This window comes from Falco peregrinus, chromosome 5 (genome assembly GCF_023634155.1).
Source record: "Falco peregrinus isolate bFalPer1 chromosome 5, bFalPer1.pri, whole genome shotgun sequence".
Taxonomy (NCBI): Eukaryota; Metazoa; Chordata; class Aves; order Falconiformes; family Falconidae; genus Falco; species Falco peregrinus.
Genome location: NC_073725.1, coordinates 13,213,420 through 13,229,780, shown reverse-complemented (window position 1 = coordinate 13,229,780; position 16,361 = coordinate 13,213,420). Strand labels below are relative to the sequence as shown.

General features: G+C 41.3%; 1 protein-coding gene across 2 annotated transcripts in view; it reads left to right on the top strand.

The window, feature by feature from the left end:
- The window catches only part of GADL1 (glutamate decarboxylase like 1), a 135,582-nt gene extending 126,786 nt beyond the window's left edge, over window positions 1-8,796 (top strand). For both annotated transcript variants that reach the window (XM_055806581.1, XM_055806579.1), the window contains exon 15: window positions 5,968-8,796. In XM_055806581.1, coding sequence (XP_055662556.1) covers window positions 5,968-6,141 — 174 coding nt within the window. In that variant the 3' untranslated portion in view covers window positions 6,142-8,796. The remainder of the gene's footprint in view (window positions 1-5,967) is intronic.
- Window positions 8,797-16,361: the final 7,565 nt, after the last annotated feature.

Genomic DNA, 16,361 nt, shown 5'->3' with positions numbered 1-16,361 from the left:
AAGTCTGTGGCAATGAATTTCAGGAGGAGCAGAATGGGGGCTGAGGGCTGAGAGTCACTGCTGCCAGCAGCTGGAAGAGCTCTTCAGCTTTATGTTGCGTCGACGCTCGGTGACCTGGGAACTGTTCAAAAGATTTGGAAAAATGTTTTTGATAGCAGCTGCCGCTATTAACACCAGGGTTTTTTAAGCATTCTGACTTTGTAGTACTTGCTGGGCTAGCATGTTTAGAGTCATCCACACTACTCAGAGCTGTTCACATGAGACTTCCAGTCAGATTTTGCCAACAGAACAGGCAGCCCCATGAATTTTCTCACTTTCTGTCTCTCCTGGGGATCAAAAATTCTGCAGATGTTTCAGCTGTGTCAGCACTTTTGATCCCACATATTTATGGTTGTACAAATAATGGATTTTTTGGCTTGGGCATTCAATTGAGAAACTGGAAGCAAGTCTCTTGGTTTTACTTGACCAGAAAGAATTTTTGTTTTCAGACAAGCTAAAATGAAGCAATTTGCTTAGTTTTGGTTTCCTCAGTCCTTTTCTACTGCCTGCAATAAAAATGGGTCAATTTCCAATTTAATTTAAGTTTTAATTGAAAACAGTGTTTTGAAGCAAATACTTAAAATATTTTTGCTTCAAAAATTCAGAAAAAAATCAAGCTTTTCTGGTTTCTTAATTTTTCTGGCTAATGCTATCTTTTCACTTTGGCTGTTTGTCAAATCCACATTTTTTTCCCCCTGAAGCAATGTATTTTCATAAATTCATTGCTTATCAGAGTAATTTAACTCAGCATTATTATTAATTTGCAACTCATTCCTGTTGCTGTACTGTTTAAATACAAAATTTACAGAATGTTGCTTTTAAAGAGTATAGCCTCTAGCCTACAGTTTGGAAGAGCTGTTGTGTTATGTCAGAGTCTGGTATGACTAGATTAATACAACTAGACTCTGTGAGACTGACGGCAGTAAGGTAGCATTTGGGTAGCAGGGGTAGTGTCAAAAGCATAGAAAATCATTTGTGATGGGACAGTTTGAAAATACTGGATTAGTCTAAAATGAGATCCTGTACAGGTTAGGGGAGGGCATGGAAAAACAAATTTATAACAAGGTTGGACATGGTCTTCCATTATCAGCAAGCTATTCTGCAGTTATCCAGCTTTCTTGCACTTTCAGCATAACTGTTAATTGCAATTGTCAGAGACTACATTAGAGCAGAAAAATAAGAGGCTAATTAAAACCAGTAGGTGCTTATTTCTTTATTTCAGCAAGAAGAACAAGGTAGCATATTTGTTGGGAGATCTCGCTTCTCTTCAGGACGACTTACCCAGCAGCATTAGTGCAGCTGGGGTTGGGGGCTCAGTGGATTTACCTCTTATGAACAAAAGAGCTACATTACTCTTTTCTGTCCCTTCTCATCAGAAAGCATCAGCTATTTTGGACTAAGTGTAGGACTTGAACTATAAACTAGTAATAGCGGGGCATGTTTTTTAGAAGTTAGTGGGATTGTGTGATTTGAAAAAGCTAGGCACCCAGTTATCTTACTATCTTTTTTTTTTTTTTTTTTTTGGTAGTTAGAATAAACTTTTATAAACCAATGCTAATTGTAAATGTCCACGCTGTTCAACAGGAGGCAGCTTACAGTGAATGAATTCCAAAGTATAATACTGCGCCATGACTAGTGGGGTGGTAACATACCTGTTTAACAGAGCTGCTCTGGAGATTTCACTTTATACAAGACACCCATGTGCTAGGAAAGTGTTCTAGCTTAAGAACCAGGCTTAGATAGCTTAGCCACTGTGAGAATGGTTTTGGAGGCCTTGCTAGCTGGAAGAAGAGGAAATTATCTCAAACAGGTGTTTCATCAAGTCCTCTGAAAGGATTTTTAAGTGTCCAAATTTGGGAACTAACTCTTGGACACTAGGTATATGCTTCTGCTGCTGAGAATGTGCGCAGCTCTGTTGATCGATTGGTCTTTAATGGTGGTTGCTGAAATGTATTAGGTGGTCACAGCCTGAGCTTGGTGGAGATTCTTAAGTGTCGGAGAAACTTGCATTCAATGCCATTGATGAGTCAGTTAGGAGGAACACAGCAGTTTTTAAGGCATTGCTGTGTGGTATAATTGTGCAGAACCACGCTTCTCATGGGTATTTGAGATATGGAAAGGGAGATATATTACTTTCCTGATCCTCCTGGTGCACTAGATACTTTAGCTGTAGTGTGCAAGCTGGTCATGGCTACTTATCACACTGCTCTGTGTGTGTGTGTGTATGTGCTGGGAAGGAGCATTGGTATGTTCCATGTGAATTATGTGAGGGTCAGCTGTGGTCTGGACTCTTGATAGAAACAGCTTAAAGTTTAGGGCTAAAACTTTGTTGTTTGTAGTGTGGCTGAATGATGGCTGAGAGTGGGAGAAGAAATTATCCTGTAACCCAGGTGGATGGGGAAGGAGCTGAACTACCTGTAGTTTAGAAACCTCTGCTATTGATAGTAAGGGAAGCATGAGATCTTTCAGCCTCTGGATAGGTCTCCACGGGGAGACTGTGATGCACCCATCAGTCCTCAGGCAGAGCAGTTCCCTGGTCCTCTGGCTGCACAGTGCGATGTGTGCAGCTCTGCTGCAGGATGGCCTGCCGCACGCTGCACCTCCTTCCCACCCTGCTAGGTGGAAGAAGGGCACATCTGGTAGCTCATATGCTGCTGTAGTGGGCGTTTGAAATAATAGTCTTCAGGATGGATTGGCAGGGGAGGCCAGCAGTGTGGAGGAAGAGGTGAAGGGAGCAAAAGAGAGAAAAGGACTTCGGTGTTAGGATACATTACGCTTAAAATTCTGAGACTGTTCTACAGATGGGCCACATAAAGAATTAGATGTACAATTTGAAGTAAGTTCCGTAGGAAAATAATTGGGCTGGTGAAGCAATCTCACTCTCAGTAAATTGTTTTCTGAGGAGCCTATCCTGAACAGGGCTGTGCAGCTCTTCCTGATATTTGAGCATCCTCGGGTCTCATTGACTCAGTGGGAATTAAATTCATTGAACTCCTCACTAAGCAATTAATTCCTTATAGGTCTAATTTTTCTGCTGCAAAGTGGTAGCTGCCTTTACTTTTAGTTAGCAGTCGTACCCTGTGCTTCTCAAGTCCAAGCCTTAGCATGCCTGTATCATTTAATGGTTCCTTTGCGAGATACGTATTCAAGCATTTGTGCATGTATTTTGTACCTTTCTGCTTTCTGTGGATAGGATCTCCGATAGTTTTGTTAGGCTGACTGTGTCATGTTAGTAAATAGAACACGCAAAATACTTGGTGGAAAAATCTTTCAAAAAATAATCCTATCAAAAGCTCATAAGACAGTTTTATGGTTTGTTTTGGGTTTTTTTAAGTAGGAAGTATTTGTTTTGCCTTCTGAAAGGGATGGATGCACTTCAAATTAAGAGGACAACTTCAGTAGCATGGAGGATGAATGAGATAATAAATGGGATAATGAAAGTGAGATTTTTCTACCTTTCCTTTCCATGAGAGATGATCTGCTGAAATGCAGTATATTTACAGTCCTTGAATTACTGAAGCTCTAAATGTTTTTGCTTTCATGGTCTCCATTTGTGCTACTACACAGTTTGGGATGATGGATTGTGGAGGACTGGGTGTTGGGATTAACAGAATCAATAGTGTGATACAAAAGCTGAAATAACTCTGATGGAACATCAGTAAAGGCTAAGACTTGCCATAGGGTTTTGAACCTTAAAGAAGAGCTTGAGAAAGTATTTTAAGAAGAATTTGCTTCTCCCCTTACAATTGTAGTGTCTTTATTCCATGAGCAGAAGTCACTTGGGGGTTCTTGTTAAGTGCAGGAGTGGAGAAATTTTTTTCTTTTCTGCATGTGTGTGGTGCCCAGCACAATGCCTCTTGGGCACAATGTCTTCCGAGCATTGTCACGATGTCATTACTATCTCAGGCCATAGCTGACCTGAATAAAAATGGAGGAGTAGAGCTCTTAGTAGCCTAGTGTGCTGTTAAAGGGTTCAACACATGCAAACCGTAGAAGTAGGAGAATTTTTATCGTGCTAAAGTTATTCACTGTTTAAGAGAGCGTGTGTTGCAGATCCATACACTAGTGTGCATACCCCGGAGTGTTCCCAACCAGAAGTCCTCTCATTTGACTCCACCACTGGCAAATTGTGCAAGAACAATTGTAAGGCATGGATTTTGCTCTAGTGTTAGCCCTGTACAGTACTGCCCGCAGTGGTTTGTTAGGATGCAGGTTGGAAGATTTGGTCTGGAGTGGAGAGGATTGTTTGCTGAATAACATACTTTGCAGGGTGAAGGCGGCTGTCTCATGCAAAATAGCTACCATCTTTGTCCAAGCAGAACTCCAGATGTTTGGCTTGGTTATTGTTTTTTTTTTTTATTAAGTATGGACTAAATGAGTTAGTCTGAAGTAATTCTGAGCTATGAAACAAGAAAATTGAGGAATCCTTGAATCATTTACTAGGCAGACAGAAACCCAGGTGGGTGATGGTATAGGGGTATATTTGATGACTTCTTTCTAAATGATGTACGCATTGAAGGTACAGAAGAACATTGTGTTTCCATTGGGCATCTTTACACAGGAGGCACACCTGGAGCTCCACATTAGATGTTACGGATTTTATGGAAAAGGTGCTATTGAATGTGACTGAAGGGATCACAGTATGCCTCTTAACATTTTTGCTGTAATTCTGAGTGTTCCTGTCCTCATTGTTATCTTCTTGTTTCCCAAATGTTTATCAGAACTACTTTTACAACTTACAGCAATGTGCAAAAATCAAAATTCTGATTGCACGTTGCATTCTGAAAAGATATAGTCATTGCTTTCATATACATAATTCATACTGATGTCACAGTCTGGACTTAGAATTTTGACTCTGTTAGTCTCATAGTTTAAAAACAGTATATAAAATGTAGATACGTAATAAAAAATACAAAACCAGTAAGTTTTTATGTATACAAAAATTAATAAAATATTTATTTAAAAAAAAGACATAGCTCTATCACAAAGATAAATCAAAATCAGAGAGGCAGATTAAGTCAGAGCCATAAATGCTCCTCCTCTGAATTTAATACACATTTTGAAACAAAAGTAATTTAGACACATGACACTAAACAAACATGGGAAAGCTAGGCTGTTAGTGTTGAAAACCTTAGCTGTTTCTATCTAAGCAAACTGTATGGGACTTGCCTATTAAAGTATGCTGTGTAAAAATAAACCTATTAAGACAAGGTTGGCTTCATCATTTTTCTTCTGCAAATTAGGTGGTAGTTTCTGGCACTAACATTTTAGAGCTGAAAATGCAGAAACAAGGTTTGGTCATACACCTATTTGCTTCTTTCAAAGTCAAGCCGTCACAAAAGGAAGAAGAGGAATGCACTGCTCTGAAATACATTGATATTATTAGTTATGTATTAAAATGCAACACATCTTAAAAAATACTACTTTGGTCAAAATACTTACATTGAATGATGTCTTCCAAGGGAACAGAGTACTTAAACCAGCAATGTGTTTAAGCTTACGACTGATTTCAAGCATGAGAACGCAGAAGTATTCGTCTGCTTAAAATTAAGAGCAAGATTAACTGGACAAGGTTAATAGCCCTGCTGGGATGAGATCAGGTGTTCAGCTATAAGGACCTGACTCTACCAATTTTACCCATGTTTTTTTTTTCCTGCAGTGAGACACCTATGAGGTTTTATTCCATTCGGTACAAGGGTGGTGTAGCCAAAGCTACTTAGGCCTTAAATCTAAGAGATGAAATCTTAAGCTCCAGGATCAGGCCACCTTCTTGCTTAATATTAACTGCGGGCAGGCAGTGCAAGGGCAGGCAAGAGGTGCAAAACTGAGGACCTTCAAAAAAACTCCCTAAGTCACAAAATACAGTTCCTGCCCAGATCTGCTGTGTTTCTGAGCGTGACATCTACCCTTTTTTGTTTCTGCTTTCAGGTTGCTCCTATAATTAAAGAAAGGATGATGAAGAAGGGCAGCATGATGCTTGGGTACCAGCCTCACCAGGGCAAAGTCAACTTCTTCCGCCAGGTGGTGATCAGCCCGCAAGTTAGTCGAGAAGACATGGACTTCTTGCTGGATGAAATCGAACTGCTTGCTAAGGACTTGTAGCTGTAGCTCCGTGGCACCAGGCGCTGCTCACATGCGATATTTAAGGAGGGAGAACAGCAGCAGCATTCTGGTGCTATATTGTGGAAGGTAGTATAAAGCTTGACATATAGTTTGGAAACTGTCGTTTTACAGAGTGATGCTAAGGGCTTTGCTGGTATGACACCCCTTCCCAGGAAAGTATTTGCCGATGGGGGCTGAGAGTGGCTTGGGGCAGGCTTGCTGCCGCTGCCGCCATTCTGGGAAGTGTTTCCTTCAGAAAGGGAGCACTTCTGAAAATGGTGTCTACGTCCCAGGGAGGGCAGCTATTTACGGGGTGCCTATGCACAGTGTGGCTCAAACTGCTCACTTACGTATGCAGGCAATACTCTTCTAAGTTACTGTTAGGAGTGGATTTAGCTCAGTGAGCCTTAAAATGCTAGTTAATACTCTGTCAATATTGTAGTTTGCTCTGTGTTTAAGGGTAGAGGCCTGGCTGGTAGTTACACGGGTAAGACTGGAAGTTGTGGGCTTATATGAAGAGTTCCTCGCGGCCCCTCACTAGGTGGATTGGCCAGGTTTTCCGCTGTGAGCACAGGCAGACGGTAGAATGGGGCTTGGTGGGCTTGTGCTGTCGCTGTCCTGGTTGGTTTGCAGGATGCCCCTACACAAAGCCCCGAGCAACCAATATTGACCCTGCTTTAAGCAGGTTAAACTAGATGACCTGTTAAGGTCCCTTCCAACCTACAGGATTTTGTGATTCTGTGAAATATAATCATTGGGCCCAGTCGGTGTTTGCTAGCGTTGCCCACCTGAATATCACAACCCCTTTAGCAGAGCTAAGAATATTGCAGTAGCACTTAAAGCTTCGTACCTCTTTGTTAACAGGAATTACCTACCATTTCTGAACTGCTGTTCACCTTCCTCTATTTTTAAAGTGTAAAGATTTATTTAGCAGCTTTTAGATGCATTTTAAAATTATAACAGAAAAAAATACATTTACCTGAAAGATATGTAGTTTTTTATGTCTGGTGACTATATATTAAGAATATAGCAGAATTAATTATACGTCATTGTCTGCTTGTATTTTCCTACAGATTTGAGATGTTATCAGTGTTAGAATATATAATATATAGAACATGTATTATATAATATAACATAATCTTATGTTATTATTGTATAATTTGTATTTTGACACTGAAATTAAGGTGGTGGTGATCAGAGAAGGCCTGCCTGTGATTTTAGGATATGAACAGCTTGAACATTTTTGGTCAATCTTAAGTTGCAAAATTAAGTTCTAAACTTTGTGTTAAGAATCACAGAACAGTTTTGATCTGGTTTGATTCTATGAAATGATCCATTTTATAAAGATAGAAATGTATTTCTTGGGGTGAAGTTCTTGCAGCAAAGTAATGGAAATAGCCATGCCTTTCACCTTGTAATCAACAGCTGCTTAGCTTCAAAGTTTTGATGTTTGCTCCTTATTCTGCATTTGAAGTAGCGCTGACCAATGCGAACTTTTCTGCTATAACGTTATCTGTCCTGCTGAAAGCTGTCTTTAAACACAATGATATCTTGTCTTCATTTCCTACATTGTACTAGGATCCAACATTGCATGAAATTCCTTCTTTCAGTCTCCAGGATGGTGGTGTGGAAAGATTAACAAGGTCATGATAACCAAGGAGGTCACACTATTGGAGTGGTAGATAGGAGCAAGAGTTACCCTGCAGCAATGGCAGATGCCTTTTACAGTGCTGGAAGTGAATATTTTTGTGCTATTACAGTGATTCACTGGACTTTAAGCCAAACCCACATTGATATTAATATAAAAATGTGTATCGCAAAGTGGCCCCTGGATTCTGCCCCGCAATACCCAAGTTCACTTTATTGCCTTGTGCTTTTGGCTATACCAGCTGTCGTGATCTTGGAAAGCCCCTAACTAAATTCAGGGCCCATAAGGCTTATTTAGCCTCCCAGGCGCTCTGGGTAGAGTGCAGAGTGCACGAAGGGGTGTTGGGTGGATGGGATGGCTGCTGTTGCTTCTTGAGTTGGACAGTTCCCCTTCAGTTACCCCTTCTCCTTCTCTCTTTTGATCTGGAAGGGAAAGACAGAATACAGTGTCCGGATGTTTTGATTATGGTCCAGACTCTTGGTGAGTACTTGATTTTTGTTTCAGGGAGAGCTATGTCACCTTCCATCAGCTAAGAAGTTGGTCTGTGGTGTTTCATGACACCACTATGATCAAAAGAAGTGTTCCTGCCTTGTTTCTCTTCATGTTGTTAGTGCATTTCTCTGTTTCTGTGACACTTGTGGCACATGTCAGACTGAAGTAACACAGTTCCCTTCTGTAGCACTAGTGGCTCTAGTATTTTTAAACGAATGGAAAGCAAAATGGAAAAAAATTATGTTTGCAGAAAGTAGGTCTCTCCGCTCAACATGTACACCTCTTTCTTCAAAGGTGTAGGTTAACCTTCCAGTGTGGTGTGCGTACTTTATCTAATCTCCATATCTTTTCTATTATTTCTGATCCCTTATCATGTCCCCGGTGCGCAATATGATGATCTCATTTCGGGTCTAATGTAACTTTCTCATAGTTGCCTATGTAGCGCTAGTATGTACAAAATGTCTATTTTGTAGCTGGTGATTTTAATAAAAAGTCAGGTAAATGACACCCTTATAAATACAGACTGTGTTTGTCATTTGTCAGTCTAAAACCGCAGTGATACATATAAAGAAGGTATCTGTGAGCACTCCAGATGGAGAAACAACAAACTGCCAGCACTGGTTTAAAATGTGAAACCTAGTTTAACCCTGCTTCAGGAAGTGGTTTATCAGTGTGCTGTGCCCATGTAATTTTTTTAACAAACATCTTGGTTGAAAATATGTCACAATTTATCTCATTCTTGCTTTCAAATGCAGAAGCTAAATTGTCTTTGCATAAATGACCATTCTGTTTTTTTTTTTTTACTATTCTAGGTAGTTTGGAATGTCCCATGAGCTCCCTCTCCTAATTACTGACAAGCACCATCTCTCAGGATGCTAAACCAAGTTATAGAAGTTGTGAGGTACAGGTATAAATCAGTGTAGAAGCTGATCCGTTGGTTGTTTGTAATTTCTTGTGTCTACTTCTAATAATATTTTTTTCAATAGGAAAGGAAGGAAATATGTAGACAGAAGGGATGCTGAGGCAGTTTTTACCCTTAGCTGTGCGAATGCATCTTGTGAGAATATTGGGCATTTTATGCTGGGTCCATGTGCAAAACCACTCAACACAAATCATCGTGCCTGGAACTAGCAGTCCTTGTCTCAGGACTTCTAATATGATTTTCTTTGATAGATTAATATACTAGTCGGTATTAATCAGATTCTGGTTATGAATTATTTCAGTGCTTCTAACTCCCACTGCTTTTACTGGAAACCCTTGCTGGATTGGGCCCCGAGTTTTATCGCTAGGATCTTTCATTTCAACACCAGCAGTTTGACACTCAGAACATCTCCGTTTATCTACTCAAGGTTCGTGCCTAGAGATTGAGATTTACCTTTATTTCTGTGAGACTGAATTGAAGTGTATTTTCATTTGCATTCTTCAGTGATGCATTAGGATGCTTTTCAAGTATCATTTGACCCTTAAAGGACAAGTAATATCCTTTAAGAACAGCCTGGTAGAATTGGTAGAGTTGCGTTCCCAGAATGCCACGTAAGAGCATGTAAAACCCTGTTATGTGCCTGGGGCTTTCTCATGCATGCAGATCACAGTATTAGTTCATGCTCAAATAATTTTTATTTTTAAATGCTTGGGTAGCATGATTGGGCTTACAAAGCTGATACAAAATGTTGAAGGCAGAGGAGAATAATTCAGAAATACTAAATGCTAAGTCTGCTTTCTCCTGCTGTGTCACACATGAGGTCTGTGATGAGCCAAAGGGAAGCTGAAAGCGTCATTTGAGTCCCCCATTTTCATCAGTGCCAAATCTGCCCAGCCTCTCTTCCCCCCCCGCTGGCTGGTTCCATGGGCTTTCCCGATGGGAAAGCGATGGGTGTGTGTTCATCCTGGAAATCAGTTGTAGGTAAGGCGCACTCACAGCCCTTCTTCCTGTGGCATAATTGGTAAATGCTGATAAATCATCTGAGCTGATAAGCACCTTGTCTAGCACTGTAACTGCTAAGTATTGCTGCTGTTACATCCCAAAATAATGCAATTGCACACATGCATTATGGCTTAATTGCACATGCTAATTGCAGGTTAGACGCAATCAAACAGCACCGCCTGGCAAATACACTGTACAGACCATGAGAAACCCTTGTGGAGGGGTTTTCTTTCTTTAAATTGAATCTAGTCTCCCACAATTACATGTTTTTGCTTCAGATGTACAATTAGATGTTATTAGTCTAATTCTGTAACTACACAATAATCAACCAAAAATTGAACTTTGAGAAGCAAAACAAAACAAGGAAATTTGCACAGCAAGAGGTACAATAAAGAGAACGTCAAAGGTTTTGAGGGAAACCCACAGAAGGAAACAATGATCATGTGAGTGATTAACCTTTGCTAAATCTAACGCACGTGAGTGGTCCTCATGGCTGTGCTGCAGGAGTGAGTGGTGGAGCAGCACCAGTCGTGGAGCCATCAAAGAACTTGCCTATGCCCTGAAACTGCAGCTGTCTGCCTCAGCATAGCGTGGTCCACCCACTGACCCTAGACAAGCCCTTTCAGAAGGCAAGATGCTTTTGTAGTACAGTAACGGCTTTTGTATATATCGGAGTAAAGTTTTAACGTAGTCTCAATAATAAAAGTGGTACTGAAAGGGTATCTTGAAAGTCCCAACAGAGCTGACCACTTTAAGCCTTAGTAGCTCATGTACCATTATACAGTTGATCACATTTATAAAATTTCTGTAAAAAAACCCCAGTAAAATCTTTATTGTATGAAGGATAAAGGCAAATAATAGGAACTGAAGGACGCGGACCCTTAGTAGTTCTGTCAAACGCAGCTGTTCTGTTATGATGAAGTAATTTCTTTCTTGTAAATAACTTGGAGAACAATAATTTCTACAGAGCTATTTAAAAATGGAAAGTATGATGAAAGCACTTGCCATGAAATACCAGAGGCCTAAGGAAAATAACATCTGTCTTTGGGACTGTGCGGTCTATATTGTCCTCTGTACAACACTGTTCTTCCAAGAAATTTTCACCCAGCTTGTCATTCTGGGAAAATGACTCCTGAAATCTGACAGGCATTGGCACTGGCAGCTTTATACATCCTGCCCCTTTCATGCCAGGTAAGATGGATTTTTAACTCTTGCTCAGTTTCTGTGCTGTCTTTTATGCCTTGGACGTTTTTTCAGAGTGAAATTTTCAGTATTTGGCACCATAGGAAAAATATCAGGGAAGCAGAAGGGGGAAAATTGAAAGCTGAAGCAAAAGCAGTGCACAGACTGGTATCTTAAAGTGACATTTTGTCTTCTCTTTCTCAGCAGTGGATTTGTCTAGATGCTCAAATGATGATCACTGGCTACTTCTGTCAGAATTACAGTAACACCACAATCAGGACTTCACTCTGCACTGTACAGTAGACCAGTTTGGTCATGGAACACTAAGTAAGGCAAAGGGTGGGAGAAAGAGATGTTAGTTCCTGTTTTACAGAAGAATGATGCATAAGGAACTTAAAACCTCTATTTTTGTGAAACCTTGCCCTGCAGCTTTAGAAAAATTGTTGCAGGGGTCACTACTCAGAGACAGCAGTGAGTGAAAACGGGACATGCTATGATATGGGCTTAGCAGAGGGAGATGGTGCTAGGCTATCCAGAGAGCTTTCTGGGGGAAAAAAATCAAATTTTCTAGACTGGACTCTTACTGTGTTTGGTGTTGTATAATTTGGGAAAACCTACATAAGATAGGAAGTGGGACAGAAAATGTAAGGTGGGTAGGACTATCTAGTGAAAGATGAAAACGAGTGATGGAGAAGGGAAGATACCACTCAAACGTGGGCATTGATTCTGGGCTAATTTAGCTTCACACTGTCATCACTAACCTTTTTGGAAAGATTATGTTCATTAAATCTGTTGATGAAGCTGTGTTGGAAATTTTAGGCTGACATGGTGGAGAACTAGGAGATTTTAAGAGCTTGTGGCAAGGGAGGCTCAGTCAAAGTGCAAAATCTTTGAGGACTCGCAAAAAGCTGCAAGAACTTTTTGGTTAGAGGTAGGATGTACTGAACACTTGGAAAATTGTGGGGATAAGTGTAATGATGGCATAAATAGCGGTGTATGAGCTAAACCTGAATGCCATATAAAGTCAGCCAGACAAGAAGTTTGGTGGTAAACATCAAAGCAGATCTGGCCTTACATCTGGAGCATAGCAGCAGGGAAACCCTGACAGGCAGCAGGCTCGGCGGCTGCTCCAGGCCTCTGTCCCCCAGCTCTGCTGTCTCAAGCTGGGAGCAGTGGGCATGTTAACTGGTGTTACAGACTGAAGAGCAGCACTCCCTAGGCGTGTGCTCCATCTACCCGTGTGTCCTCTGGTAACCGACCTGTGCCACACGCAGGATGATGTCTCTTCCAAAGAGCAATCCTGAACATCTCATGTGTGGCAGGGGAGGGAATTGGAACTGAAATTTCTTGGGATTTTTCAAAGTCAAAAAATGTTGCTTTGTTTTAGGCAGTCTCCTGTGCAAACGTTGGATTTCAATAGACTTTAGGGAAATGCACACAGACCTGTGATAATTTCTTGTCATCCTGCCTAAACAGTGACAGGAATATGTTTCCTTGCTGTGTAACCCATGATGACACTGGTGTGTTTGGGGCATTGAAGCTGGGCAATGGGGAGCTCAGAGGGCCATGAAAAAAGCACTTTCCTGACTGTGCGCCTCTCAGCTGAGCACTGATTCCTTACTCGTGCTCTTTACCAAGGTTAAAAACTGACTCGGGAGCATGCAAGCCACTTTCAGCTCTATGGCCTCAGAGTGCTGAGTTTCCAGGCTTGATTTTATTCTGAAGCAATCCAAATGTCTGGGTTTTTAAAAATATTTTCCTTTCCTTCAGAAATATTGATGTTCTACGGTGAGTTACAGAAGAGGATGTCCTGTCCCCATGCCCCAACACATTTTGGAATTGCCCATAGAACAAAATTTCCAGATTCCTGACCACCCTGAACTCAGACCTTTGGAGCCACAGACCAAACACAGAACTGCGACCCCTGTGAGAAGATAGGATCTCAAGATGTCATCAAGATGATATGACCACCATCCCGAGGTAAGATCAGTGATATCTGAGAACTAGTGTCTAACCTTTGTCTAGTCTATGACCAAAAGTGCTGGACGGACAGCCTGCAGTCTTCCCGTAATGGATAATCCAGATTTTTCCCTGCTGTGTTTGATCTACCTACCATGATTAGGGCTAACGCATGTTTTTCCTCTCAGCAACCTCTCCGTGTTCTAAGTTCATTATCTTACTGCCCCTTAATTATTGGCTTTTCTAGTCCTGCATTACAGTCATTCCTCCCACATTTCCTCAGAGGCTGTGTTTGAAAATCTTCTGATTGTTCCACTGCCCAAAACAAGGCAGAGCAGTTCTCTGAACTCTTACCAGGTTTTCAAAGGGAGCAGGATCACTTTGTACATCTCTCAGCTACACTGCTGTTTGTACGTCACCGTGATGCTCGCCTTCTTTTGTAACAGCAGGACACTATTGACTCTTGTCAGGCTTGTGATCCACCCTGAGCACTAGAGCTTCTTTGGCCAGCTGCTCTCCATTAGATATCTGTATGCTTAATTACTCCTTTGTAAGTGTTCCCAGTAATGAGGATCATGGTTTTTCAAAACATTTATTCAATATGTCAAGAACAATTTGAATTGTCAGTCCATCCTGCAGCACACTTGCAGCCTCTCACAGCATGATACAGTTTGCAGGTTTCATAAGCATTTACATTTGTCCATCACCTAGGTAATTATTTAAAATACTGAATAGGAGCCTCACGTGGGTCATTGTGGGATGGTACTCAGTGCCTCCTAGGGATATACATAGTAACTGTTGTAAATTCAAGCCAGCTTTGCATCAACTCTGTACTTGAATTTGAGCAACATTTCCCTAGTTTGCTAACAAGAATATCACTTGAGGTGACATCAAAAGCCTTTCTAAGCTCAACACGTATGATGCTTACTGTATCTTCTCCATTTTACAAGAGCTACTGCTCTGTACGATAAAAAAAATATGTTGACGAATCCATGTTGCCCCCTACCCTCTTCATACTGTTTTCCAGTTGCCTTCAAATAATTTGATTCTTCCTACCCCTTGTAATTTCCTGAGAGACAAGGAACCGAATGGGTTCCACAGCTCTTTTTGCCCCATTTCAAGTAGTAAGTACTACCTCTGTCCCTTTGGCTATGTGGGAGCAAACTGTGTGACTGCAGAAATCCTCGCTGGGGCATATTGCATCTCGGAGAACTTGACCCTCAGGGGGGCTGGGGCAGGGGCTGGGGCCTGGGGATGCCGCAGGGCCTGGCCAGGCTGCTTACCTGGGCGCTGACTCTGGGAAAGCAGGGGTCTTGGAAGGGGAACACAGGGGAGCACCAAAGCCTTGCCTTAGTACAGAGCTATGATACGGCTGGGACATGCATCTGGATTCGGAACTGGACATGTGTTTTATGCAAAAGAGTCAGAGTAGTCAAAGACAAGCACAAATAGATCTGAGATGGCAATTTTGTTCACATCAGTCAGCTGAAACAATACAATATACTAAGCATTTTCCACCCTTTTCTTATCCCATACTAGTTTGAGAATTAATCTTTTATTGTCTGATTGTAGCTAGACAGAAGACTAATATAACCAAACAAGTACTAAACATTTTGGCCTTTCCATCCACTCTCCTTTTCAGTTGTACAGTTCATCCTGAAGGGGTTTCTTTTATGGTTTTAGTTTTGGTTTTTAATGCTTTTCCTTCATAAAAAAAGTACGCTCAGTATTTAGTTTGCTGGGTGTCTTTAGAATGGGAAGACAAAGACGTTGCTCTGGTCCCGGAGTATTGAACGTGATGAGGCAATCATGTAGGAGATATTTGCATAAGACGTTAAAAAAAAAAAAAAAAAAAAAAAAAGTTCCTCCCCCCTGCCTGATTAAGGGCCCTTCCCCCATAATTGTTGTCTTAATGAAAGCATTGCATGCAGCTCACAATCCCTATAATTCCATTTTAATTACTCCTGGAAGACAATTAAAGCAGTTATTTAAAAATCAATTCTTACCATAAAATACAGCAAAATGGAGTCACAAGCATATGCAAGTTATTCATCAGAGCATTTAATATCCTCAGGTTAATAATTTTATTATTGCCAGGGTGCATGGCTTAAGCAAGAAATGTGTTGCTACGTGGGTGAGAGGTGTCATTCGCTCTGTAGCATTCACACATTCCAATTGCTAATGCATTGGCCGCACATAAAGAAAAAGAGATAGAAAAAGATGAACATCATCATTTGACCTGTCTGACCCTGTATCCAAAGCTTATTTCATGCATTTGTCCATGAAATAAATTTCCATCTCTTCTAGAAGCTAATATGATTGATTCTGCACATCGGGGCAAGTAGTGTAGAAATACAGAGCTCCAGCCTCGCCAGCCCACACGGCCATCAAGACTCACCCAGGATTGCCAGAATGCTCATTGGAAAATGAAAAGGCAAAATTTTCTTTGTAAAAATCCATTGTATTCCTTGTTAGGATTTTTGAACCAAATACTTTGTATCATTAGCACTAATGTGAAGATACATAAAGAAAAGAACAACCAGTCTCTAAGCTAGTGTATGAGCAACTCTCCGTGTGTCCACACCAAAAATCTCCCTAAAATCCACAGACCTAATAGGTCGCGTTGCTGAAGTCAAACCTATTGACCTCAGCAGTGTTGTAGTGGGGTGAGGAAACGGTCTTACTTGGGAGCCCATGAAAGCACACGGAACGGACTTCATCTGTCCAAGCTTCGGCTGCCTGCCCGTTGGCTGCCCATGCCCAGCCTCCCTTGTGGCTCCCTGTGCAGCCCCGCTCCCGCCGGGAAGGGCCCACCCTGCCATGGCAGCCAACTTTAGGCCAAGCTGCTGATGTGATAAGGATGGTGAGATGCTGCCGCATCGCGCGCTCGCTTTGGGGAGAGTTTTCCTGAGATTGTTTTACGTTGAAAAGCAAACCCTCTTCTGCCAAAATGTTTGCCTCTAGAGCCTATAAAACCAAATTAGACTCTTCCCCAGCTCAAGAATGAATTTTGTC